The following is a 23,552-nucleotide window of genomic DNA, read 5'->3' on the forward strand; positions in this document are numbered from 1 at the left end:
GGCGCAGTTTGAATAATCGCCGGCCTCTGTGCGCCGCCTCCTCCTTGCCGCCCGGGGCGGGGCGCGCGGGCGGGGCGGGCGGGCGCAGTTTGAATAATCGCCGGCCTCTGTGCGCCGCCTCCTCCTGGCCGCCCGGGCGGGGCGGGCGGGCGCAGTTTGAATAATCGCCGGCCTCTGTGCACCGCCTCCTCCTTGCCGCCCGGGGCGGGGCGGGCGGGCGCAGTTTGAATAATCGCCGGCCTCTGTGCGCCGCCTCCTCCTGGCCGCGCGGGCGGGGCGGGCGGGCGCAGTTTGAATAATCGCCGGCCTCTGTGCGCCGCCTCCTCCTGGCCGCGCGGGGGCGCCGCTCGGCCGCTCTGGCCCGGCGGGGGCGGGGCCGGAAGTGTGGGCGGGCGCTCGGCGGCGGAGGGACGGAAGTGCGGGGTCGGGGGTCGAGGTCCGGAGGGCGCCCCGGCGCTGCGGGCGGCAGCCATGAGGCGGGACGTGCGCATCCTGTTGCTGGGCGAGGGTAGGCACGGGCCTTCCGGGCGGGCGGGGGGGGGGGGGGGGGTCGCGGGCGCCTCGACCTCGCGGCCGCCTGACCGCACGCCCGTGCAGCCCAGGTGGGGAAGACGTCGCTGATCTTGTCGCTGGTGGGCGAGGAGTTCCCCGAAGAGGTGAGGGCGAGGGCGGGGCTGGGGGGGGCCCCGGTGGGGGGCGGGGGGCCCCGGCGGGGGGTTGGGGGGGCGGGGGACTGGGGGCCCCGGCGGGGGGGGTGGGGGGGCGGGGGACTGGGGGCCCCGGCGGGGGGGGTGGGGGGGCGGGGGACTGGGGGGGCCCGGATGGGGGGCGGGGGCCCCTGCGAGGCGGGGGGCGGGGGACTGGGGGGCCCCGGCGGGGGGGGTGGGGGGGCCCGGATGGGGGGCGGGGGCCCCTGCGAGGCGGGGGGCGGGGGACTGGGGGGGCCCCGGCGGGCCGGGCCGGGGTCAGGCCTCCCCGACTGCTTCCAGGTCCCGGCCCGCGCCGAGGAGATCACCATCCCCGCTGACGTCACCCCGGAGAAGGTGCCCACGCACATCGTGGATTACTCAGGTAGGCCCGTGCCGGGCGCCGCCGGCCGCGGGGCCTGGCTGCAGCTCGCTCTCGCCTCCTCTCTTCCCTAGAAACGGAGCAGACGGAGGAGGAGCTCCAGGATGAGATCCACAGGGTGAGGCGCTGAGCCGGAGTCGGGGCCAGGCGTGGGGGGTGCTGAGCCCGAGTCAGGGTCGGATATTGGCCACCATCTGGGCCTAATCCGCTTCCTCCACTGGGGAACTGAATTAAGTCCACCGGCTGTCCTTGGCCTGCTAATTCTGCCTTGACCCTTTGGCTCCCAGTACACCTTCCCGGGATCTCTTTTCTGCACTCGTTCCTGGGGGGGCGTGCCATCACAGCCTGCCTTAAACATCCCCATGTCCTCCACTTTGCTCTGTGGTCCAGTCTGTACGAGGCCCCCAGGTCCCAGAGGATCCTGTCTTGACCAAGGCCTAGCTGTTGTTAGAACCTCTGTGCACTACAGCCCCCATGGTGTGTCCTTTATGTCAGTCCTGCTCTGGCCACCGCTGCCCAGGGGAGACCCCTTCCACCGTCACTTTGGTTGTTTGTAGTGAGATCAAAGTAAGGGGCTGAGACCAAGACTGGGTCTCTAGTACAGCTTTTTGTCCTCTGGTATGATTATGCCTGTCCTGACAAGTCAGCTCAGGTCCTGGGGCCCCGGTGGCCAGAGCCACAGTACTAAGCCCTGGTGTCACTGTACTGGGAGCAGGCAGGGAAGGGGCTTGTCCAGACAAGGGTAGGCGTTTCAGGCCTCTGCTGTATCCCGTCCTGCCTGTGAGCACCTTGGCTGTGCGCAGTGAATGCCCAGCCTTCACTCACCCTGTGCCTTGGTGCTCTTCCCACAGGCAGATGTGGTGTGTGTGGTGTACGATGTGTCTGAGGAAACCACCATTGAGAAGGTGAGCAGCAGGGAGCTCCCTCTGAACCCCTGGACACTGCCTGTCCTCAGTGCAGACTGCTCCTGAGTGTCCAGCGGACCCTCTCCTGCCTGTGACCAGCCTTGTAGAGCCCAGACCTCAGGGGGAGGTGATGAGTCTCCTGGGGCTTGGCCTGCTGTTGGGATCAGACAAGGCCCTGTGGACTCTGTTTTCTCCCTCCGGCTCCACTCCTAGTGGCCATGAGTTTGGTCCTCATTTGCCTTGATCTCCTCTCCTCTCCTATGTAGTCTGGGTCCTCTAAGGAGGACCTGTGGGCTGGTTGGGCGGCCTCATACCACAGCCAGTCTTTGCTTTTTAGATCCGAACCAAGTGGATCCCACTGGTGAATGGAAGGACTGAGAGGGGGTCCAGGTGAGAAACAGAGCCTTGGGGGCATGGAGGCGGCTCGGCCCACCAGCGGGGCTGCTTTCTTGACCTTGGACCTCTCTCCAAGGTTGCCTATTATTCTGGTGGGCAACAAGTCGGACCTGCGACTGGGGAGTGCCTTGGAGGCCGTGCTGCCCATCATGAGCCAGTTCCCTGAGATAGAGACTTGCGTGGAGGTGAGTGGCAGTCAGGGAGGAGACGTGAGAGCAGACGGTGCTCTGGTGAGGACAGTTCCGGGGGGAGGGGGGTGGTTCTCATGCCTGGGTCTCTCTTGGGTGCCTCCCCATGCTTGTCCGTGTTCTCCCAGTGTTCAGCCAAGCAACTGAGGAACATTTCAGAGCTGTTTTACTACGCCCAGAAGGCTGTTCTGCATCCCACAGCCCCTCTCTATGACCCAGAAGCCAAGCAGGTGAGCTATGGGCCTCATCTCCACCCAGACCCCCCTCCTGGTGCCCACATGGGTGTCATCGGGACGGTGATGGTGGAGGCTGCCTGGTGCTGAGCTGCTGCCCACCCCTGCAGCTGCGGCCCGCATGCATCCAGGCCCTCACGCGCATCTTCAGACTCTCGGACCAGGACCTGGACCACACGCTCAGCGACGAGGAGCTCAGTGCCTTCCAGGTGTGCCTGCCCCTGAGGTACCCGCCCTTAGGCACTGGCCACCCTCAGTGGTGAGACCTGGCAGTCTGGGGCAGCTGGCTGATGAGAGGCAACTTCCTCTTGGAGGCAGAAGTCTTGCTTTGGCCACCCTCTGGCCCCACAGGCCCTGGAGGACGTGAAGAGGGTAGTGTGTAAGAACGTGGAAGGCGGTGTGCGTGACAACGGGCTGACCCTGGAGGGTGAGGCTAGACGCGGTCCGGGCTCCGGCGTATGTGGGGTCATGGGCTGGCTCGGGCTGGATGCCAGCTCCACTCTGCCCTGCCACAGGCTTCCTCTTCTTGAACACGCTCTTCATCCAGCGTGGCCGGCACGAGACCACATGGACCATCCTGCGGCGGTTCGGTTACAGCGACGCGCTGGAGCTGACGGCTGATTACCTCTTCCCACCGTGAGTGGCAGGCGGCAAGAGGCCCAGGGCCGCGGGGCTCTCCCTCCAGGGGGTTGTTCTGCTCAGCAGACCTCTCTGGGACTGGCTCCCCTTCACCTACACTCCACTGTGCTGGGCAAGTGGATGGGCCCTCAGAGAGCCCCTCTGTGTGGCCATCCACACTCGAGAGCCAGGGGCTGGCCGGGCCATCCTTGTCTGGCCCGTCTTGGGAGGGGAGGGCTTGCCGACACAGGGACAGCAGGTGACTGCAGGATGTGTGGCAGCCGCCTGTGGCATCCGCAGGCTCCACGTGCCCCCTGGCTGCAGCACGGAGCTCAGCCACCGTGGCTACCAGTTTGTGCAGCGGGTGTTTGAGAAACATGACCGGGTAAGTGCCACAGTGCTGCTGCCCTCCCCCCACGGGCTCCCGGCGCCCCCCGTCCTCCCCACGGGCTCCCGTCCCCCCCGTCCTCCCCACGGGCTCCCCTCAACCCCCCCGTCCTCCCCACGGGCTCCCCTCACCCCTCCTGCTCCCCCACGGGCTCCCCTCACCCCTCCTGTCCCCCCACGGGCTCCCCTCACCCCCGTCCTCCCCACAGGCTCCCCTCACCCCTCCTGTCCCCCCACGGGCTCCCCTCACCCCTCCTGCTCCCCCACGGGCTCCCCTCACCCCTCCTGCTCCCCCCACGGGCTCCCCTCACCCCTCCTGTCCCCCCACGGGCTCCCCTCACCCCTCCTGTCCCCCCACGGGCTCCCCTCACCCCTCCTGTCCCCCCACGGGCTCCCCTCACCCCTCCTGCTCCCCCACGGGCTCCCCTCACCCCTCCTGTCCCCCCACGGGCTCCCCTCACCCCTCCTGTCCCCCCACGGGCTCCCCTCACCCCTCCTGTCCCCCCACGGGCTCCCCTCACCCCTCCTGCTCCCCCACGGGCTCCCCTCACCCCTCCTGTCCCCCACGGGCTCCCCTCACCCCTCCTGCTCCCCCACGGGCTCCCCTCACCCTTCCTGTCCCCCCATGGGCTCCCCTCACCCCTCCTGTCCCCCCACGGGCTCCCCTCACCCCTCCTGTCCCCCCACGGGCTCCCCTCACCCCTCCTGTCCCCCCACGGGCTCCCTGTCACCCCTCCTGCTCCCCCACGGGCTCCCCTCACCCCTCCTGTCCCCCCACGGGCTCCCCTCACCCCTCCTGCTCCCCCCACGGGCTCCCCTCACCCCTCCTGTCCCCCCACGGGCTCCCTGTCACCCTTCCTGCTCCCCCACGGGCTCCCTGTCACCCTTCCTGTCCCCCCATGGGCTCCCCTCACCCCTCCTGTCCCCCCACGGGCTCCCGTCACCCCTCCTGTCCCCCCACGGGCTCCCCTCACCCCTCCTGTCCCCCCACGGGCTCCCCTCACCCCTCCTGTCCCCCCACGGGCTCCCTGTCACCCCTCCTGCTCCCCCACGGGCTCCCCTCACCCCTCCTGTCCCCCCACGGGCTCCGTCACCCCTCCTGCTCCCCCACGGGCTCCCCTCACCCCTCCTGTCCCCCCATGGGCTCCCCTCACCCCTCCTGCTCCCCCACGGGCTCCCCTCACCCCTCCTGTCCCCCCACGGGCTCCCCTCACCCCTCCTGTCCCCCCACGGGCTCCCCTCACCCCTCCTGTCCCCCCACGGGCTCCCCTCACCCCTCCTGTCCCCCCACGGGCTCCCCTCACCCCTCCTGCTCCCCCCACGGGCTCCCCTCACCCCTCCTGTCCCCCCACGGGCTCCCCTCACCCCTCCTGTCCCCCCACGGGCTCCCCTCACCCCTCCTGCTCCCCACGGGCTCCCCTCACCCCTCCTGTCCCCCCACGGGCTCCCCTCACCCCTCCTGCTCCCCCACGGGCTCCCGTCACCCCTCCTGTCCCCCCACGGGCTCCCCTCACCCCTCCTGTCCCCCCACGGGCTCCCCTCACCCCTCCTGTCCCCCCACGGGCTCCCCTCACCCCTCCTGTCCCCCCACGGGCTCCCCTCACCCTTCCCTGCTCCCCCACGGGCTCCCCTCACCCCTCCTGTCCCCCCACGGGCTCCCCTCACCCCTCCTGTCCCCCCACGGGCTCCCCTCACCCCTCCTGCTCCCCCCACGGGCTCCCCTCACCCCTCCTGTCCCCCCCACGGGCTCCCCTCACCCCTCCTGTCCCCCCACGGGCTCCCCTCACCCTTCCTGCTCCCCCCCACGGGGTCCCCTCACCCCTCCTGCTCCCCCCACGGGGTCCCTGTCACCCCTCCTGCTCCCCCCACGGGGCTCCCTGTCACTCCCTACCCCCACCGGCTCCCCTCACCCATGGTGACTTTCCTGGCAGGACCGGGACGGAGCCCTTTCTCTTGTGGAACTGCAGAGCCTCTACAGTGTGTTCCCCGTGGCCCCCTGGGTCCCTGAGCTCCCACGCACGGTCCGCACGGAGGCTGGCCAGCTGCCCTTGCACGGGTACCTCTGCCAGTGGACGTAAGCACAGCCACACCTCCCTCCCAGCCCGCTGGCCCCTGCCCCCACGCCGTGTCCTCACCCCCCGCCCCCCCCAGCCTGGTGACCTACCTGGACGTCCGGAGCTGCCTGGCACACCTCGGCTACCTGGGCTACCCCACGCTCTGTGAGCAGGACTCCCAGGCCCAGGCCATCACAGGTGGGTACTCCTTGCGGGCCCTGGGGTGGCCTTTTCTCGAAGATGCCTCATCTCAGTTCCTTCTTGCAGTCACCCGGAGGAAGAGGCTAGACCAGGAGAAGGGGCAGACGCAGCGCAGTGTCCTCATGTGCAAGGTGCTGGGCGCCCGGGGCGTGGGCAAGTCCGCCTTCCTGCGAGCCTTTCTTGGCCACCACCTGGGGGTGAGCGTCTGCAGAGCCCCAACCTCAGCCTGGGGACGTGAGGGGGGGGATGATGGACATGAGGGAGTACTGGAGGGAGCACAGGGTGGACACGGGGGGAGGGGGGACGACATGAGGAGGGGGTTGCTCTGTGGACACGGGGGGGGGGATGACATGAGGAGGGGGTTGCTCTGTGGACACGGGGGGAGGGGGACGACATGAGGAGGGGGTTGCTCTGTGGACACGGGGGGGGATGACATGAGGAGGGGGTTGCTCTGTGGACACGGGGGGGGGGATGACATGAGGAGGGGGTTGCTCTGTGGACGGGGGGGGATGACATGAGGAGGGGGTTGCTCTGTGGACATGGGGGGGGAACGACATGAGGAGGGGGTTGCTCTGTGGGCAGGCATAGCGGGACCCCTTCCCCCCTGGTGTTAGGAAGCCCAGGAGTTACCTGCAGATTCTCCAGTTCATGTCATCGACACAGTGCAGGTCAACGGACAGGAGAAGTACCTGATTGTGAGTGCTGAAGGGCGTGTGCCCTGTTCCAGAGGGCAGGTCTGGGGGACCCTATGTCCTGCTCCAACAGGGTGGCCCTTGGGGGACCAGCCAGGGGCAGGCCCCTGAGTGCACCCTGTCTTGTAGCTGTGTGAAATGAGTGCAGATAGCTTGCTGGCCGCCTCTCCAGACACCACCTGTGATGTTGCCTGCTTGATGTTTGACGGCAGTGACCCCAGGTCCTTTGCACACTGCATCAGCGTCTACAAGGCAAGGCAGGGCCTGGGCCCCAAGGGAGCCTTGCTGTGGGGTTGGAGCCAGAGTGGTTCAGCCCTCACGTGCCTCTGCCCGGCAGCGCCACTACATGGACGGCCAGACCCCCTGCCTCTTCGTCTCCTCTAAGGCCGACCTGCCCGAAGGCGTTCCCCCCGCAGGCCTGTCGCCGGCCGAATTCTGCCGTCGGCATCGGCTGCCTCCTCCTACCCCCTTCTCCTGCGTGGGTCCAGCCCAGCCCCATACTGACGTCTTCGCCAGGCTTGCCACCATGGCTACCTTCCCGTGGGTACCACACCAGTGCCATGGGCAGGGGGCGGGTCGGGCAGTGCCTGCCGTGGGGTGAGCCAGTATCAGGAGGAACTGGGGCTGCAGGGGCTTGCAGCATCCAGACGCACACCCTAAAACACCCCTGTCCCCACAGGCACCTGGTCCACACAGAGCTGCACCCCACCCCCGTCTGGCTCAAGGGAGTGCTGGTGGCTGTTGGAGCTGCCATGGCTGCCGTCCTCAGCGTCTCGCTGTACCGGGTCCTGGTGAAGAGTCGGTGATCCCCGCTACGCTCCCCCTGGGCCCGGCCTGGCCCCTGCAGAGGCCCGCGTGGGGGGGTGGGCAGTGTGGCCACAGGACTCGGGGGCACTGGTGTGGGTGCCCGTCCAGGGCACCTTTTTTTCTGTCTCACTTGCACTTCTGAAGGACAGCTGCCCAAGGCAAGAGCGGTTTTCCACGTCCCACCCCGGCTCCTGTGGGGCTGGGCGTGAGCTCTGGGTGGCAGCCGTGGCTGCTGGCGCGGCTTCACCTTTGGGATGTTGTGTGTTGAGGTCTGGGGTCACGGGTGAGGGGAGACTGTGACCCCAGACCTGTCCTTCTCAGGGCTCCACCTCTCCTAGTTGGGTATGGCCAGTGCGTGTGTGGGGACGGAGGGCTGTGTTGAGCAGGGAGTGGCTGGGGAGCTGGGCAGCGCCCGCCTGTCCATCCACCTCGGACCCTGGCCTGCTGCGCCCGCCGCAGACACTCAAGATTGGGTTTCCCAATTAAACGTCACTTGCCTTTACCTTCAGACTTTGGTTTTTGGGCCCACTTTTCTTGGAAATGACCCTGGTATGCCTCTGCCCCAGGAGGTCCAGGGTTTCCTGCGTGTGGCTGGGCTTCTGGGGGGGAGCAGCCACACCTCCTCCGGGACGCGGGCATGGTGGGGGTGCCCTGGGGCCACATGCCTGGAGGGGAGGCAGTGCTGCCCCTGTGCACCAGGAAAGCCTCCCCGTCCCACCGTCCACAGGCCCTCTGCAAGCCTCAGCGCCCGCCCGAGGCAGGCCGCCCCTCAGCAAGCCTCTGCCCCCAGGCAGGAGGCAGGCCGCCCCTCAGCAAGCCTCGGCCCCCAGGCAGGAGGCAGGCCGCCCCTCAGCAAGCCTCTGCCCCCAGGCAGGAGGCAGGCCGCCCCTCGGCAAGCCTCGGCCACCAGGCAGGAGGCAGGCCGCCCCTCAGCAAGCCTCGGCCCCCAGGCAGGAGGCAGGCCGCCCCTCGGCAAGCCTCGGCCACCAGGCAGGAGGCAGGCCGCCCCAGGTGGCGGCCAAAGCGACAGCACGGTGTTCCTGCCTTAGCCCACCTCCCCACCGTACTCCCCCCCCCCCCCCCCGCCGTCCTCTCCATCTCCCCCCCCCGCCGTCCTCTCCATCTCCCCCCCCCGCCGTCCTCTCCATCTCCCCCCCCCCGCCGTCCTCTCCATCTCCCCCCCCCCGCCGTCCTCTCCATCTCCCCCCCCGCCGCCCTCTCCATCTCCCCCCCCCGCCGCCCTCTCCATCTCCCCCCCCCCGCCGTCCTCTCCATCTCCCCCCCCCGCCGTCCTCTCCATCTCCCCCCCCCGCCGTCCTCTCCATCTCCCCCCCCCGCCGTCCTCTCCATCTCCCCCCCCCCCCCGCCGTCCTCTCCATCTCCCCCCCCCGCCGTCCTCTCCATCTCCCCCCGCCGCCGTCCTCTCCATCTCCCCCCACCCCCCCCCCCGGCCGTCCTCTCCATCTCCCCCCGCCGCCGTCCTCTCCATCTCCCCCCCCCCGCCGTCCTCTCCATCTCCCCCCCCCGCCGTCCTCTCCATCTCCCCCCCCCCGCCGTCCTCTCCATCTCCCCCCACCCCCCCCCCGGCCGTCCTCTCCATCTCCCCCCCCCGCCGTCCTCTCCATCTCCCCCCGCCGCCGTCCTCTCCATCTCCCCCCCCCCCCGCCGTCCTCTCCATCTCCCCCCGCCGCCGTCCTCTCCATCTCCCCCCCCCGCCGTCCTCTCCATCTCCCCCCCCCCCGCCGTCCTCTCCATCTCCCCCCCCCCCGCCGTCCTCTCCATCTCCCCCCCCCCCCGCCGTCTTCTCCATCTCCCCCCGCCGCCGTCCTCTCCATCTCCCCCCCCCCCCCGCCGTCCTCTCCATCTCCCCCCCCCCCCGCCGTCCTCTCCATCTCCCCCCCCCCCCCGCCGTCTTCTCCATCTCCCCCCGCCGCCGTCCTCTCCATCTCCCCCCCCCCCGCCGTCCTCTCCATCTCCCCCCCCCCCGCCGTCCTCTCCATCTCCCCCCCCCCCCCGCCGTCTTCTCCATCTCCCCCCGCCGCCGTCCTCTCCATCTCCCCCCCCCCCCGCCGTCCTCTCCATCTCCCCCCCCCCGCCGTCCTCTCCATCTCCCCCCCCCCCCCGCCGTCTTCTCCATCTCCCCCCGCCGCCGTCCTCTCCATCTCCCCCCCCCCCGCCGTCCTCTCCATCTCCCCCCCCCCCCCGCCGTCCTCTCCATCTCCCCCCCCCCCCCGCCGTCCTCTCCATCTCCCCCCGCCGCCGTCCTCTCCATCCCCCCCCCCCCCCCCGCCGTCCTCTCCATCTCCCCCCGCCGCCGTCCTCTCCATCTCCCCCCCCCCCCCCCCCGCCGTCCTCTCCATCTCCCCCCGCCGCCGTCCCCGCCGGCCGCCGCTCCGCGGGCGTGGCGCAGTCCTCCGGGAAGCTCCGCCGCCGAGGGGCGGGGCCGGGCCTGCGCGGGGCGTGCGCGTGCGGGGCGGCGTCTCCGTGACGCGGCGGGAGCCGGGCGCGCGCCGGGCGGGCGGGCGGAGCGAGCGGAGCGGGCCGGCCGGGGCGGAGCGGAGGTCCGCAGAGCAGCCCTCGGGCCCGGCCGCCCCCGCCCGGCCTGGCCGGCCCGGCCGCGCGGCTCTATGGACAGGAGCTCCCTGCTGCAGCTCATCCAGGAGCAGGTGCGTGCCCGCCGCACCCGCGCGAGCTGGGCCTGGGAGCCCCGGGCGCGCGGGAGGGCGGGCCGGGCTGGGGCCCCTCCGGACTTGACCCGCGGCTCCCCGACCCCAGCAGCTGGACCCTGAGAACACAGGCTTCATCGAGGCAGACACCTTCGCCGGCCTGGTGCACAGCCATGAGCTGCCCCTGGACCCAGCCAAGCTGGACATGCTGGTGGCCCTGGCTCAGAGCAACGACCGGGGCCAGGTCTGCTACCAGGAGCTGGTAGAGCTGGTCAGTGCCCCGGGGCCAGGGCGGCGAGGGCGGGGCCCGGGCCTGCACAGGGCCTGGCTGGGGCCGGGGGCTGCGCTGGGAAGGGCCGTGAGGATGAGGACGCGGTGCCTGGGGAGCGCGCCGTGGCCCAGCTGCGCCCCCACCCCACCCCACCCCAGATCAGCAGTAAGCGCTCCAGCAGCTTCAAGCGGGCCATTGCGAACGGACAGCGAGCTCTGCCCCAGGATGGCCTGCTGGACGAGCCGGGCCTGGGAGTCTACAAGCGGTTTGTTCGCTACGTGGCCTATGAGATCCTGCCCTGCGAGGTGGACCGCCGCTGGTACTTCTACCGGCACCGCAGCTGCCCGCCCCCCGTGTTCATGGCCTCGGTCACCCTTGCCCAGGTGGGCCTGCCCGTCCGCTGCCCCGGGGGCTCCCACCGCCCAGGCCTTGGCCGGCCCTAACTCCCGTGTCCCCAGATCATCGTGTTCCTGTGCTACGGAGCGCGCCTCAACAAGTGGGTGCTACAGACCTACCACCCCGAGTACATGAGGAGCCCCCTGGTGTACCACCCTGGGCATCGCGCCCGGGCCTGGCGCTTCCTCACCTACATGTTCATGCACGTCGGGTGAGCCTGCCCCAGAGCCGTGCCCCCTGGCTCCAAAACGCACAGCCTGGGGTGGGGGGGAGCTGGGGGCCGGCCCCGCGCCTCACGCCTGTGTGCCCCTCTGTGCCCAGGCTGGAGCAGCTGGGGTTCAATGCCCTGCTGCAGCTGATGATTGGCGTGCCCTTGGAGATGGTGCACGGCCTGCTTCGGATCAGCCTGCTCTACCTGGCCGGCGTGCTGGCAGGTGAGGGGGGGGGCGCCCCTGCCCTCCCGGCCGGCCGGCCGCACCCTCACCCCTCCCTTTGCCCGCACAGGCTCCCTGACGGTCTCCATCACTGACATGCGGGCCCCCGTGGTGGGGGGCTCCGGCGGGGTCTATGCCCTGTGCTCGGCACACTTGGCCAACGTCGTCATGGTAATGGGGCTGCCCTGGGCGGGGCGTGGGGGGCCCACCCGACTCTCCTCACCGCCCCCCTCTCTCTGCACGGCCCCGAAAGAACTGGGCCGGGATGCGGTGCCCCTACAAGCTGCTGAGGATGGTGCTGGCCCTGGTGTGCAGTGAGTAGGGGGCCGGGGGCGGGGCTGGGGGCCGGCCGTGGACGGGCGCCTCCCACCTGTCGCTCCCTCTGCAGTGAGCTCCGAGGTGGGCCGGGCCGTGTGGCTCCGCTTCTCGCCGCCGCTGCCCGCCTCGGGCCCACAGCCCAGCTTCATGGCCCACCTGGCCGGCGCGGTGGTGGGGGTGAGCATGGGCCTCACCATCCTGCGCAGCTACGAGGAGCGCCTGCGGGACCAGTGCGGCTGGTGGGTGGCGCTGCTGGCCTACGGGACCTTCCTGCTCTTCGCCATTTTCTGGAACGTCTTTGCCTACGACCTGCTGGGCGCCCACGTCCCGCCGCCGCCCTGACCGGCCCGGGGCGCCCCGTGCGGCGCCCCGGCCGCCCCGCGGGGTAGGGAGGGCGGCGGGCCCCGGCGCGCGGACCTCCCGACAGACGCCCGCCCCCGGGACTTGCAGTCTGAGCCTTTTGGAGAATGAATAAACACGTCACACGACGCTGCCGTCCCGGGGCTCCGGAGGCTGGTCTTGAGCCCCGCGCGGACCCCGCCGCACCGCATGGGGGCGCCGAGGGCTTCCGCCGGCCCGGGGCCGCGTCCGGGGAGGGGGGGGGGCGGCTCAGCGGGCCTGGCGTCCGGCCGGGGCCTGGCGCCCAGGTTCCGCCGCATCCCAAGCTCGGTCCGCGGCTTGAGGCGGGGCTGGACGTCCCTCGGCGCGGCCCACGCGGGCGGCACGCCTGCAGCCGCGGTCTGCGGGGCGGCCCGGCGCGCGGGGGGCGTGGCCGGCGGTGGGCGGGGCCGCGCGCGGCGGGGGCGGGGCCCGGGCCCGCCGAGAGCCGCCGCGGCCGCGTCACGGCGTCCCGCCCCCGGGCTCCGCGGCCGCGCGGCCCCGCCCCACGCCGGAAGTTCCGGTGGCGGATCGCGGGACCCGGCCGAGCTGATCTCGGCGCGGGCTGCGGAAGCAGAGCGGCCAGGCGGGGAGCCCGCGGCGGATCCCGAGCCGAGCCGTGCCGCGCGGCGCCATGAAGGGCAAGGAGGAGAAGGAGGGCGGCACGCGGCTGGGCGCCGGCGGCGGCAGCCCCGAGAAGAGCCCGAGCGCGCAGGAGCTCAAGGAGCAGGGCAACCGGCTCTTCGTGGGCCGCAAGTACCCGGAGGCGGCGGCCTGCTACGGCCGCGCCATCGTGAGTGCCGGGGCGGGCGGCGGGGGGGTGGGGGGGCGGCCGAGCCCCGCTCACGCGCCCGCCTCGGCCCCCAGACCCGGAACCCCCTGGTGGCCGTGTACTACACCAACCGGGCGCTGTGCTACCTGAAGATGCAGCAGCCCGAGCCGGCGCTGGCCGACTGCCGGCGGGCCCTGGAGCTGGACGGGCAGTCCGTGAAGGCGCACTTCTTTCTGGGGCAGTGCCAGCTGGAGATGGAGAGCTACGACGAGGCCATCGCCAACCTGCAGCGAGGTGGGCTGACGAGCGGCCGGTGGCGGGACGCCCGGGCCCGGCAGGGCGTGCCGGCCGGTGACCCCGAGTCTCCACTCCTCCAGCCTACAGCCTGGCCAAGGAGCAGAGGCTCAACTTTGGGGATGACATCCCTAGCGCTTTGCGCATCGCCAAGAAGAAGCGCTGGAACAGCATCGAGGAGCGGCGCATCCACCAGGAGAGCGAGCTGCACTCGTACCTCACCAGGCTCATCACAGCAGAGCGCGAGAGGTGGGTCCCTGCCCTGCCAGGCCCCTCTCCCAGGCCGACACTGAGTGGCCAGCGCGGGTGTTTATTTAAGGTCAACACCGCACCTGGGAAGTTGCGGGGGAAGAGGCCCGAGGTAGGGCGGGCTCTTGGTATCTTTTGGTCAGAGCCATCTGACTGGCTCCTGGTCACCCCCCCTCAGGGAGCTGGAAGAGTGTCAGCGGAACCACGAAGGTGACGAGGATGACAGCCGTGTCCGGGCCCAGCAGGCCTGCATCGAGGCCAAGCACGTGAGGGTGCCCCCGGCCTGTGGGTCTGTGTGCATGCATGTGTGGCATGAAGGTGCTCCAGCCCATGGTGATCTGTGGGCCTCTGTGTGACACACGGGTGTCCTAGCTCACGTTGTGTGTGTGTCTGTGCAGAGTAGACTTAAGTGGCCCACATGTGGTGCTCAACTCTTTGTAGGACAAATTCATGGCAGACATGGATGAGCTCTTCTCTCAGGTGGACGAGAAGAGAAAGGTAAGCAGCTGTTCCGGAAGCCTTTTTGTGGCAGGGACTGGCAGCGTCCCCTACCTGGTCCCTGACCCTGCCCCCCTGTGCTGCAGAAGCGAGACATCCCTGATTACCTGTGTGGCAAGATCAGCTTTGAGCTGATGCGGGAGCCTTGCATCACACCAAGTGGTATCACCTATGACCGTAAAGACATCGAGGAGCACCTGCAGGTAAGACCCCTCAGGAGCGGGGCCCAAGTGGCTCAGGCCTGCCATCCTAGCTACTTAGGAGGCTGAGACTTGAGGATTGCGGTTCAAAGCCAGCTCGGGCAGAAAAAAAAATCACCACGAGACTCTTATCTCCAATTAACCTCTCAAAAACTGGAAGTGGAGCTGTGGCTCAAAAGTGTAGAGCACTAACCTTGAGCCAAAGAGGCTCAGGAATAGCACCCAGGCTTCAAGCCCCACAGCCAACAACAATAAAAATGATCCCATGGATTGCGGAAGGCTAAGATGTCGACCTAGCCATTGAGTCTCTAACCCTGTTGTTGCTGCAGCGTGTGGGCCACTTTGACCCTGTGACCCGGAGCCCTCTGACCCAGGAACAGCTCATCCCCAACCTGGCCATGAAGGAGGTCATCGATGCGTTCATCTCTGAGAACGGCTGGGTAGAGGACTACTGAGACCCCCTTTGCCCTGTTGTGCCTGGTACCCTGGCCCAGGAGGGTTCTGGGACAGAGGCCCCAGGCCCTGTACAAAGTCTGTGTCCCTGGGTCTGCCCCGCCAGCTCTGCTGGTGGGCTCTGGACGGCTCTTCCTCTCAGTAGAACCTTGCTGGGCTTGAGCCTCCCATCCCCCTTCTAGGCTGGAAATGCTGGTGAGGTGGGTTGGACTAAGGCTACTCTGCTGCCACTGTCCTGTAATAAAATCTGTAAGCACTACGTGGACACGTGCTGGTGTCGTGGGCTGGCCGCAGTCTGTCCCGGCTAGCCAAGAAAGGTAGAGATGAAGACGCTGGTGTCGAGGTTGAGCGTGGCATGCCACCCGCGGCCAGGGAAATACAGCACCTGGGGAGGGGTGGGGAGGAGGGTTAGCTGGGGTCCTTCAGCCTGGCTCAGCTCCCTCTTGCCTCCCACTCACCTCACCAGCCTGGACCGTGCACTCCAGGGGCCGTGCCGACCGGGCCAGGGCCGGGTAGGTGTCCCGCAGCCAGGCCAGGGTGGTCTTGTTGGGATGGAACTCGGGTGTCTTCTCAGGTGGGTAGAGGAACCAGCACTGGGAACAGAAGTATAGAAGTCACCCTTCCACGGTGTGGGCGCTAAGCCCCAGCCCCGCTCTGTACTGACCTTGCGGCCGTAGATCACCTCAGAGAACCCAGGCCCGTGCCAGTGGAAGGGCACCCCGGAGCCAGCTCCTGTGGGCGATTGTGGGGTAACAGACTTAGCTCTGCGCCGGCCTGGCCGACCCCTGGCCTGGAGCCTGCCTGCAATTCCAAAGCTGTATGCAGTAGTTCCGAGCAGACGGGGTGTAGTGCCGAAACAGCGATTCCCACTCGGTGAAGTTGTTTGCCGGCCGAGAACGCAGAGGCGCGGTCCCGGCACCCGGGCTCGCAGGCGCCCGGCCCTCTGCGCGTGAGGCTCACCGGTGCCTAGAGAGGCGGGGTCCTGGGGTGCAGCAGCCGCTCCACGTACTCCTGCAAGGGCAGGTCCACTGCGGGAGGGGCCCGGGGCGGCGGCGGCGGCTCACCTTTCCGGTAGGAGTAGGTGTTGGCGGTTGTCCCCGAAGGCGGCCAGCAGTCTGTCTCGGGAGCACAGGGCCCGGAACCGCTGCCGAGGCGGGCGGGGCTCCGCGGTGGGGCGGGGCCGGGGAGGGGCTCGGCGGCGGGGCGTGGCCAGGGCTCAGCGGGAGGGGGCCAGGGGCGGGGCTCCTGGGCGGGGGAGGGGCTTGGCGGCGGGGCGGGGCCGGGGAGGGGCTCAGTGACGGGGCGTGGCCAGGGCTCAGCGGGAGGGGCCAGGGGCGGGGCTCCGCGGCAGGGGCGGGGCCGGGGCTCCTGGGCGGGAGAGGGGCTCAGTGACGGGGCGTGGCCAGGGCTCAGCGGGAGGGGGCCAGGGGCGGGGCTCCGCGGGAGCGGCAGGGGCGTGGCCAGGGGCGGGGCGGGGCCCTCACCGAGTCGTCCGCGGCCCCTGCAGGATGACCGGCAGGAGGAAGGCGTAGCTGCGGGGAGAGGGCAGGGTTGGTTGCTCGGGCGGCCGGGCGGCGGCGGCGGGCACATACCGCTGCACGAACTCGGCGAGGGCGAGGCCGGCCCGCCGCTCCACGGTGCAGCGCTGCTCCTGCGCCTCCTCCCGCTCCGCGGCGGCGGCCCCCGGGCCCCGCGGTCAGCGCCCGCCCCGCGCCCCCGCCGCCGCCGCCCGCGCCGCTCACCAGCCCCCGGCGCCGCCAGCGCGAGCAGCCCGCGGAGCGCCCGGCACGCCATGAGCCCGCCGCGCCGGCCCGGCCGCGATTGGCCGGCGGCCCCGTCGTCCTGGCAACGCCGGGCGTCCCCGTGATTGGCCGCCCCGGCCCCGCCCTCGCCCTCGAAGGGAGCACTTCCGGAAGGCAGAGCCCGGCCCCCCGGAGCCGCCCGCCGCCCGCCCTGAGCCCAGCCCGACCCCAGCCGGCCAGGCACGCTTGGTTCGCTCTCTTTTATTGGGTTCACGGGCGTAGGAGCGGTGGCCCCACGCGGGCGGGTCAGGAGTACTCGCAGAGGTGGCCACAGCCCGCAGGGCAGTGGGAGCTGCCCTCCAGCCACTTCATGATGTGCTGCAGATGTCCTCCGTGACTGCAGCCCTGACACCACACGAACAGGCCCTTCACCACGTGGTGGCAGACGGCACACATGCTGGCGGAGCGGTGGCACCTGCGGGCGGGGGGGTGGCTCAGCCGGGGTCTCCCGGGGGACCCCCGGCCCCGGCCTCTCACCCCTGCGGTCCCACCTGTCGCAGACCCAGCCCCGGCTGCTCATAGGCCGCTTGCAGTGGCTGCAGTTGACGTGCAGGGTGGTGGAGGCCTGGTTGAGGCAGCTGACTGCCCGGCTGGTGCTCAGCTTCACCACCTGGTTGGACACGTTCCAGAGACAGAAGCGCTGCAGCAGGTCGATGTAGGATGTATACCAGTGCTCCTAGGGATAGGGAGGAGAAGTCCAGGAGGTTAGGGCTGCCGGGCTCAGGGGGAGGAGCCAGGCTCAAGCAGGCAGGCGTGGGTCGGGGCCTGCTCTCCCACCCGTGCGTACCTGAGTCTGCTCATCGATGTCCTTCCGCACCCTCTCGCCCAGCACGATGAGGACAGACACAGCCATCTGCACGTCACCCTGCTCCGCATAGAAGCGCAGCATGTCGCACACCAGCACGCTGAAGAAGTCTGCTGGCAGACGGCTGTCGTAGAGCGTGTGTGAGATGGAGAGGAGGGAGAAGGAGGAGTCTGCGGGAGCCAGGGAGGCCACATCCGCCTCACTGCCACTCACATGTGGCGAGTCAGCCTTTTCCTGCAGGTGCTCAGGCCCCGACGGCGTGTCCACAATCTCGTGGCGCAGTGGGAAGGCCTCCTGTGGTAGCACGTACTCTGGCTCTTCAGCTGAGGGTGAGGGCCCAGCAGAGGCAGACCTGAGTAAAGGGCACCCACCACCCGTTCCCAATGCATGCGGAGCCTCAGCCTCAACCGCTGGGCCGCTCGGGGCTCCACTTACGGTGCACGTGTTCTGGGTCCAGGGGATACAGCTCTTCCTCCTCTCCCTCCACATCGCCCAGCAGGTAGTCGGCAGGTACGTCGCTCCCCTCAGTCTCCTCGTTATCTGTCCACGGGGAGGGAGGGCACTTGAGCATGGCTCACACTAGACCTACTCCTGTCAGAGTCCCCGCCCACCCTCCGCCTCACCTTCATTGGTGATGAGGGTGGCCGAGGAGTCCAGCAGAACCGTGTCACTGCGTGTGTCCCCTTTGCTTCGGTCCAGCCGTGTCTCACTGCCCAGCCCTGAGGCCATATCCTTCAGGCTGAAACTGAGGGCGGGAAAGGCTCATTGGCGGATGGCCTCCAGCAGTCCACCTCCGGGGCGTGCCGACCCAAGGCGTCTACCTGTTCATGAGTGGCAAGCCACAGGAGCTGCCTTTGCCCACACTGTGGTTGAGGTTGGCAGAGGGCACCGGACCAGGACTACAGTAGATGATCCGTAGCATGGTCCACGTCTGCGCCACCTGGGGGCAGGCACCCCGTCAGAGTCACGTAGCAACTTTCAGTACCTCTGGGGACCCAATGTCCTAACCCCACCCCCTGGGTAAACTGCCGCCTGTGAGAGAGACCAAAGTTCCCGCTTCCATCCAGGAAGAGTGCAGAGAAAACTACACTGGGAGGCAGCTGATGGCAGAGAGACGCAGAAGGCAAGTTCAAAGCCAAGAGTGAGGCAGGAGGACAGCCCACGCCCCAGGCCCCTCCTCTGAGGATGGCCCCGGGGCGTGGCCCTCCCTTGCCCTGCATGATCTTCACAGCTTGTCACTGGGGCAAAGGGCTGGTAGTTTTTTCTTTTTTCTTTTGTCGGTCATGGGGTTTGAACTCTGTTCATGGGGCTTGGGCGCTGTCCCTCAGCATTTCAGCTCAAGGCAAGTGCTCTATGTGTTTTGGGTTTTTTTGGTCTGGTTATGGGGCCTGAACTCTGGGCCTGGGCGCTGTCCCTCAGCTCTTCAGCTCAAGGCGAGCGCTCTACCACTTGAGCCACAGCGCCACTTCCGGCTTTTTTCTTGCTTATGTGGGGCTGAGGAATCAAACCCAGGGCCTCATGCATATAAGGCAAGCGCTCTACCACTGAGCCACCTTCCCAGCCCAGGGCTGGTGGTTTTGCTGACCAGAATCAAAGCAGCCAGCCCCTACCCCAGGGTCACGACTCCTGGTCATCCCCTCACCTCTGGTCCCACATACCTGGTTGCGGCCAAGCTCCCGAGCCACCTTTGCATTGTGGTCACAGAGCTCAGCCAGCGGCCGGCCGGCAAGAGCATAACGCTCGGCTGTGTCCACAAACCAGCTCATGCTGCCACCACCAGGCTCCGTCTCGAAGACGCTGAGGGCGCTGGAGGCAAGGCCTGAAAAGGGCTCGGCGGAGTCCAGCTTGCGCTTGAAGAAGATGGTGTGGCGCCGGTCACCAGCACAGGGCTTGCGTCCCGATTCGGCAGCCACCAGGCTCTCCTTGGCAGCAAAGGCCAGGTCCCCAAAGAGGCCATAGCAGAGGCCCTCGGGGTTAGCGCGCTCAACAGGCTGGCTGGCATCACGGAACAGGTGTTGGCACAGTGTGCTGTCCTTGGAGCCAGAGAGCAGAAAGGAAGGGTCATGCGGGTGGCGCCAGACAATGCCCGTGGTGACGTCTCGGTGCTCCTCAAACATAGCAGCCGGCACGAAGGGCCGGCGCACGTCCCACACGTAGATGTTGTGGTCCACCATCATGGAGCACGTAGCAAGGTGGTGCCGGCACTCCGGCCTCCACTTGACACGGGCCACCGAGGCGATGGTCTGCACGCAGTGCATCTCCTTGGCACGGTGAGTGGTCATGTCCCAGACTTTCACCATTTTGTCACGCCCACCTGTGGCCAGCCAGCCCCTGCAGGAAAGCCCCACCAGCCCTCGGTGACCTTCCCTGAGGAAGAGGAGACCCCAGCCCTTACCTCGGTGACCTCCCTCCCCTGGAGACCCTGCGCTCCCCAGCTTCAGTCTCGCCCACGCTCCCACATCACACCTGTCCTCAGGGTGCCAGTCGCAGCAGAAGACCGGCCCATTGTGGGCCGTGAACATCCTCTCACAGCGGTCAGGACGGCGGATGTCCCAGAGCTGCACATTGCCATTCTCAAAGGTGGAGGCAAAGGTAAAGTAATCGCGGATACTGAACTGCACATCCCGCACGCTCTCGGACTGGCCTGTGGGCAGGGCAGTAACAGAGACAGGTGAGGGGGGCTGGCCCACTGGGGCTGGGGAGCCCTGGGGGTGAGGTGACTACAAGATCACACACCTGCCTGTGGCCAGGGCCCGGGGGGGGGGGGGGGGTCAGAGGGTAGAGGGGGGGTACTCAGGGGTCTGTCTAGGATGAGTGACACCTGGGCGTCAAGTGGGTGGTTTTCCCACACACTTCCAGCTCTCAGCCCTCCCTGTGTGCTGCTCTTACTGCATCAGCCTTGGGCATAGCTGTGATCCAGCTCAGGAGAAACGGGTCGGTCGCTGTAGGAGTAGTGCACCTGGCTGTCTGGCTCAAGCTCCCCTGGCAGCTGAGGCTTGCCAGAGACCTCCAGGTAGCTAGGACACAGCAGCCCAGCCCTGGGCTAGAGCTGCCTGGCCAGCCCCTACAGACTGCAGGGCTCCAAGACCAGGCCCACCTTAAAGAACCACAACAGCTACGGAGCAGTGTCCAGACTTTTCCTGACACAGGCGGGCGGGCCTCACGTCCTGAAGCTCTCCATGGCCCCAGGGCTGGGCTTCGTGTTTCACGGAGCCTCACCAAGGTGGCTCGGGACTGTCCACTAGGAAGCTGGGCCTTCTAGGAAAGGGGCCCCCGCGGGAGGTAGACAACGTATCCTACCCCTTTTGAAGTCCCTGGACCGAGACCCGGGGAGGGGCAAGTGGTGGGCTTTTTCCTCCAGTGAAGTGGCACCACTCGGCTGGGCTGAGACTGAGGAGGCCACCCGGTCTCAGCAGCTGCCTCTCTGCCATCAGGGCCTGCGTCCACCCTCTGGGGCCCTCTGGTGCCACGGCCCCCCCGTGGGCCTCACCGGAGAACGTGCTGACGGAATCCTTCCTGCGGAGGTCGAAGCATTTCATAAAGCCGTCCTGGGAGCCACTGAGCAGCACGTGGGCCTCGGTGGGGTGGAAGCAGACCTTGTTCACCGTGCGCTTGTGTTCCGTGAACAGCTGGTCCTGCTTGTTTCGAGATGGCCGGCCCAGGTTCCAGGTGACCACCACGCCGTTGGTGGCCGCCGTGGCCAGCAGGTTCTCGTCCATCTGGTGCCAGACCACGTCGGCGCAGCTCAGGTTCAGCGAGGGCTTGCGGCCCACGCGAAGGTTCAGCTTCTCCACGAACTGCTCCTCCTCGATGGCGTAGATCTTGAAGATGCTGCGGCCCGCCACCGCCACCTGGGCCGCGTCGCGGCAGACGCTGACGGCGTTGGCCGGCGCGTCCAGGTGGCAGTGCATGGTGCGGCCGGTCAGGGCGCCGCTGCCCAGGGCCGCGCCCACCCGCGGCATCTTCTCCATGGCCCCGGCGCGGCGGCGGCGCGGGGTCAGGGCCGCGGGGCCCCTGCGCTCGCGCCCGCCGCCGGGCCGGCCCCGCCGGCCTCCCGGACCTCACAGCCGCCGCGGGCCTGCCCCGGGGCTCCCGCAGGACGTCCCGGCCCGCCCGGGGCCTGCGGGCGCAAACGCGCTCGAGCGGAGCCGGAGCGGGACCGGCGCGAGCGGCCGGCGGCGCCACGGGACCGGAACTGAGCGGCGAGGGCCCGCCCCCGGCGTCTGCGTGCTCGCGCGCGCCGCCGGAAGTCGTCCTCTAATTCTCGCCCCGCCGGAAGCGGACGACGCTGGGCCACGCCGTGAAGGTTCCGGGTCAGGTAGCTGCGCCGGTGGGGCCCGAGGGGAGGACCCGGATAGGGCGCCGAGGCGCGCGTGCGCGGCGGGGCCGCGGCCGGCGCCTGACCCCCGACCCCCGGCCCCGCCCCGAGCGCCGGGGTGTTTGGGAAACGAGATTTTATTTATGCTTTGAAGTACGTCAGCCGTTCCGAGGGCGGGCGGCGGCGCGGGGCGGGGCGGGCGGCGGCGCGGGGCGGGGCGGGGCGGGCGGCGCGGGGCGGGGCGGGCGGCGGCGCGGGGCGGGGCGGGCGGCGGCGCGGGGCGGGGCGGGCGGCGGCGCGGGGCGGGGCGGGGCGGGGCGGGGCGGGGCGGGCGGCGCGGGGCGGGGCGGGGCGGGGCGGGCGGCGCGGGGCGGGGCGGGGCGGGGCGGGCGGCGCGGGGCGGGGCGGGGCGGCGCGGGGCGGGGCGGGGCGGGGCGGGGCGGGCGGCGCGGGGCGGGGCGGGGCGGGGCGGGCGGCGCGGGGCGGGGCGGGGCGGGCGGCGCGGGGCGGGGCGGGGCGGGCGGCGGCGCGGGGCGGGGCGGGCGGCGCGGGGCGGGGCGGGGCGGGCGGCGCGGGGCGGGGCGGGGCGGGCGGCGCGGGGCGGGGCGGGGCGGGCGGCGCGGGGCGGGGCGGGGCGGGCGGGGCGGGGCGGGGCGGGGCGGGCGGCGGCGCGGGGCGGGGCGGGGCGGGGCGGGGCGGGCGGCGGCGCGGGGCGGGGCGGGGCGGGCGGCGCGGGGCGGGGCGGGGCGGGGCGGGCGGCGGCGCGGGGCGGGGCGGGGCGGGGGGGGGGGGGGGGAGGCTGAGGACCTCCTCCCCCCGGTCCTCAGCCTCCCCCCTCCGCCCCGGTCCTCAGCCTCCCCCCCCCCCCCGGTCCTCAGCCCCCCCCCCACCCCACCCCACCCACCCCCCGTCGGCGCTGGCGGTCCGGGCGTTGGGGTCGGGGAGCGCTGGGCTCGGCCCTCGCCCCGGCACCGGCGGCCGGTGGCTCGCGGGGGGGGGGGGGGGGGGCGCCCGCCGGGAGCAGAAGCAGCCCAGAGCCAGGCCGTGGGACGGGAAAGCAGAGGAGAGGCCGGGCGGACGGGGGCCGGGGCCTGCGGGGCCGGGCGGACGGGGGCCTGGGGACGGGGGCCTGGGGACGGGGGCCTGGGGACGGGGGCCTGCGGGGCCGGGCGGACGGGGGCCTGGGGACGGGGGCCTGCGGGGCCTGGGGATGGGGGCCTGGGGACGGGGGCCTGGGGACGGGGGCCTGCGGGGCCGGGCGGACGGGGGCCTGGGGACGGGGGCCGGGCGGACGGGGGCCTGGGGACGGGGGCCGGGCGGACGGGGGCCGGGCGGACGGGGGCCTGGGGACGGGGGCCGGGGCCTGCGGGGCCGGGCGGACGGGGGCCTGGGGACGGGGGACGGGGCCTGCGGGGCCGGGCGGACGGGGGCCTGGGGACGGGGGCCTGGGGACGGGGGCTGGGGCCTGGGGACGGGGGCTGGAAGCAATCGCGCTCTCGTTTTTACGACTTTTTTAATATATATTTTTATAAACAGGTCACGTGATAAAATAGCACAAGAAACACTTACCAAATATAAGGTTATATCTTCCGCATATACAGGAGAATGAGGTCGTTATGTACAGTAAGAAAATGACTTTAGGGGTTGGTTGGTGTTTTCCTCTCTCCCCTTGAATTTTCCTCGACAGTCATTGGAAGTGTCACAGCTTCAGTTGCGTTAATACTTTGGGCAAATAAGACAGCTGCCCCTCCCTGTCAGGGGCTGTGGGAGGAGGGGCTGAAGAGCGGTTCCCACCACTTCAGCCCGAGCCTGCCCTCTACTTCACCACCATCCAATCTCTCTCTCTCTCTCCCTCTCTCCCTCTTTTCCTCTCTCTCTCCTCCCTCCCCCCCCTGTCAGTCTCTGGCTCTCTGGTTACTCTCTTCCAACCAGATAGGGGTATCCCAAGATTGAGTGTGGGCATATTATCTTCTGGGGCTCAGGGTTGGGTTGGAAGGGGTCCCTGCCCCCTCCTCAGCAGTGCACGGTGTGCCAGCATCCCCTGGACTTGCAGATGTCAGAGCTCACGGGGGGGGGGGGGGGGGGGGGGGGGGGGGGGGGTAAGGGGGTGCAGGGTGCTGGGGACTGAAAGATCAGTGCCAACCTGACC

General features: G+C 69.8%; 5 protein-coding genes across 9 annotated transcripts; 3 read left to right on the forward strand and 2 right to left on the reverse strand.

Moving 5' to 3' along the window:
• The first annotated feature begins 423 nt into the window (after positions 1–423).
• On the forward strand, positions 424–8,059 carry Rhot2 (ras homolog family member T2). 4 transcript variants are annotated; one of them, XM_042668619.1, is made up of 19 exons: positions 424–508; positions 598–656; positions 990–1,071; positions 1,143–1,186; positions 1,920–1,973; positions 2,311–2,363; positions 2,446–2,554; positions 2,686–2,787; positions 2,901–2,999; positions 3,109–3,217; positions 3,306–3,426; positions 3,709–3,793; positions 5,727–5,869; positions 5,947–6,047; positions 6,117–6,247; positions 6,665–6,745; positions 6,872–6,994; positions 7,080–7,282; positions 7,422–8,059. In XM_042668619.1, the coding sequence occupies exons 1-19, from the start codon at positions 472–474 to the stop codon at positions 7,546–7,548; spliced, it is 1,863 nt and encodes a 620-aa protein (XP_042524553.1). In that variant the 5' UTR covers positions 424–471; the 3' UTR covers positions 7,549–8,059. The 4 variants fall into 4 exon arrangements, with proteins under 4 accessions (XP_042524553.1, XP_042524554.1, XP_042524555.1 ...); XM_042668620.1 differs by having other exon boundaries at positions 3,142–3,217; XM_042668621.1 differs by lacking the exons at positions 424–508; positions 598–656; positions 990–1,071; ... (2 more) ...; positions 2,311–2,363; positions 2,446–2,554 and having other exon boundaries at positions 2,687–2,787; positions 3,105–3,217.
• Positions 8,060–10,077: 2,018 nt separating this feature from the next.
• Positions 10,078–11,981, forward strand: Rhbdl1 (rhomboid like 1). Of its 2 annotated transcripts, none has more exons than XM_042668623.1 (8): positions 10,078–10,215; positions 10,325–10,486; positions 10,645–10,869; positions 10,945–11,093; positions 11,204–11,316; positions 11,387–11,487; positions 11,570–11,630; positions 11,705–11,981. In XM_042668623.1, exons 1-8 carry the CDS (start codon positions 10,177–10,179, stop codon positions 11,974–11,976), a joined length of 1,122 nt encoding a protein of 373 aa, XP_042524557.1. In that variant the 5' UTR covers positions 10,078–10,176; the 3' UTR covers positions 11,977–11,981. The 2 variants fall into 2 exon arrangements, with proteins under 2 accessions (XP_042524557.1, XP_042524558.1); XM_042668624.1 differs by having other exon boundaries at positions 10,090–10,215; positions 10,328–10,486; positions 11,705–11,977.
• A 547-nt stretch (positions 11,982–12,528) lies between these two features.
• Stub1 (STIP1 homology and U-box containing protein 1) lies at positions 12,529–14,737 on the forward strand. The gene is made up of 7 exons (XM_042668625.1): positions 12,529–12,805; positions 12,880–13,078; positions 13,162–13,327; positions 13,506–13,593; positions 13,769–13,825; positions 13,912–14,028; positions 14,355–14,737. Exons 1-7 carry the CDS (start codon positions 12,647–12,649, stop codon positions 14,478–14,480), a joined length of 912 nt encoding a protein of 303 aa, XP_042524559.1. The 5' UTR covers positions 12,529–12,646; the 3' UTR covers positions 14,481–14,737.
• Positions 14,738–14,771: 34 nt separating this feature from the next.
• Jmjd8 (jumonji domain containing 8) lies at positions 14,772–16,272 on the reverse strand. Its single transcript, XM_042668663.1, is given in 12 exon segments — positions 14,772–14,863; positions 14,937–15,071; positions 15,143–15,210; positions 15,280–15,317; positions 15,319–15,402; positions 15,455–15,506; positions 15,543–15,568; positions 15,570–15,622; positions 15,963–15,976; positions 15,979–16,010; positions 16,071–16,144; positions 16,225–16,272. Coding segments are annotated over 12 exon segments (705 nt in total). The 3' UTR covers positions 14,772–14,782.
• Positions 16,273–16,472: 200 nt separating this feature from the next.
• On the reverse strand, positions 16,473–21,061 carry Wdr24 (WD repeat domain 24). Its single transcript, XM_042668618.1, has 9 exons — positions 20,576–21,061; positions 19,552–19,729; positions 18,744–19,416; positions 17,907–18,025; positions 17,709–17,830; positions 17,521–17,625; positions 17,068–17,408; positions 16,772–16,956; positions 16,473–16,695 (listed from the first exon to the last, which is right to left on the reverse strand). The coding sequence occupies exons 1-9, from the start codon at positions 21,054–21,056 to the stop codon at positions 16,527–16,529; spliced, it is 2,373 nt and encodes a 790-aa protein (XP_042524552.1). The 5' UTR covers positions 21,057–21,061; the 3' UTR covers positions 16,473–16,526.
• Positions 21,062–23,552: the final 2,491 nt, after the last annotated feature.

This window comes from Dipodomys spectabilis, unplaced genomic scaffold, assembly GCF_019054845.1.
Source record: "Dipodomys spectabilis isolate Male_0828 unplaced genomic scaffold, ASM1905484v1 ptg000461l, whole genome shotgun sequence".
Lineage (NCBI taxonomy): Eukaryota > Metazoa > Chordata > Mammalia > Rodentia > Heteromyidae > Dipodomys > Dipodomys spectabilis.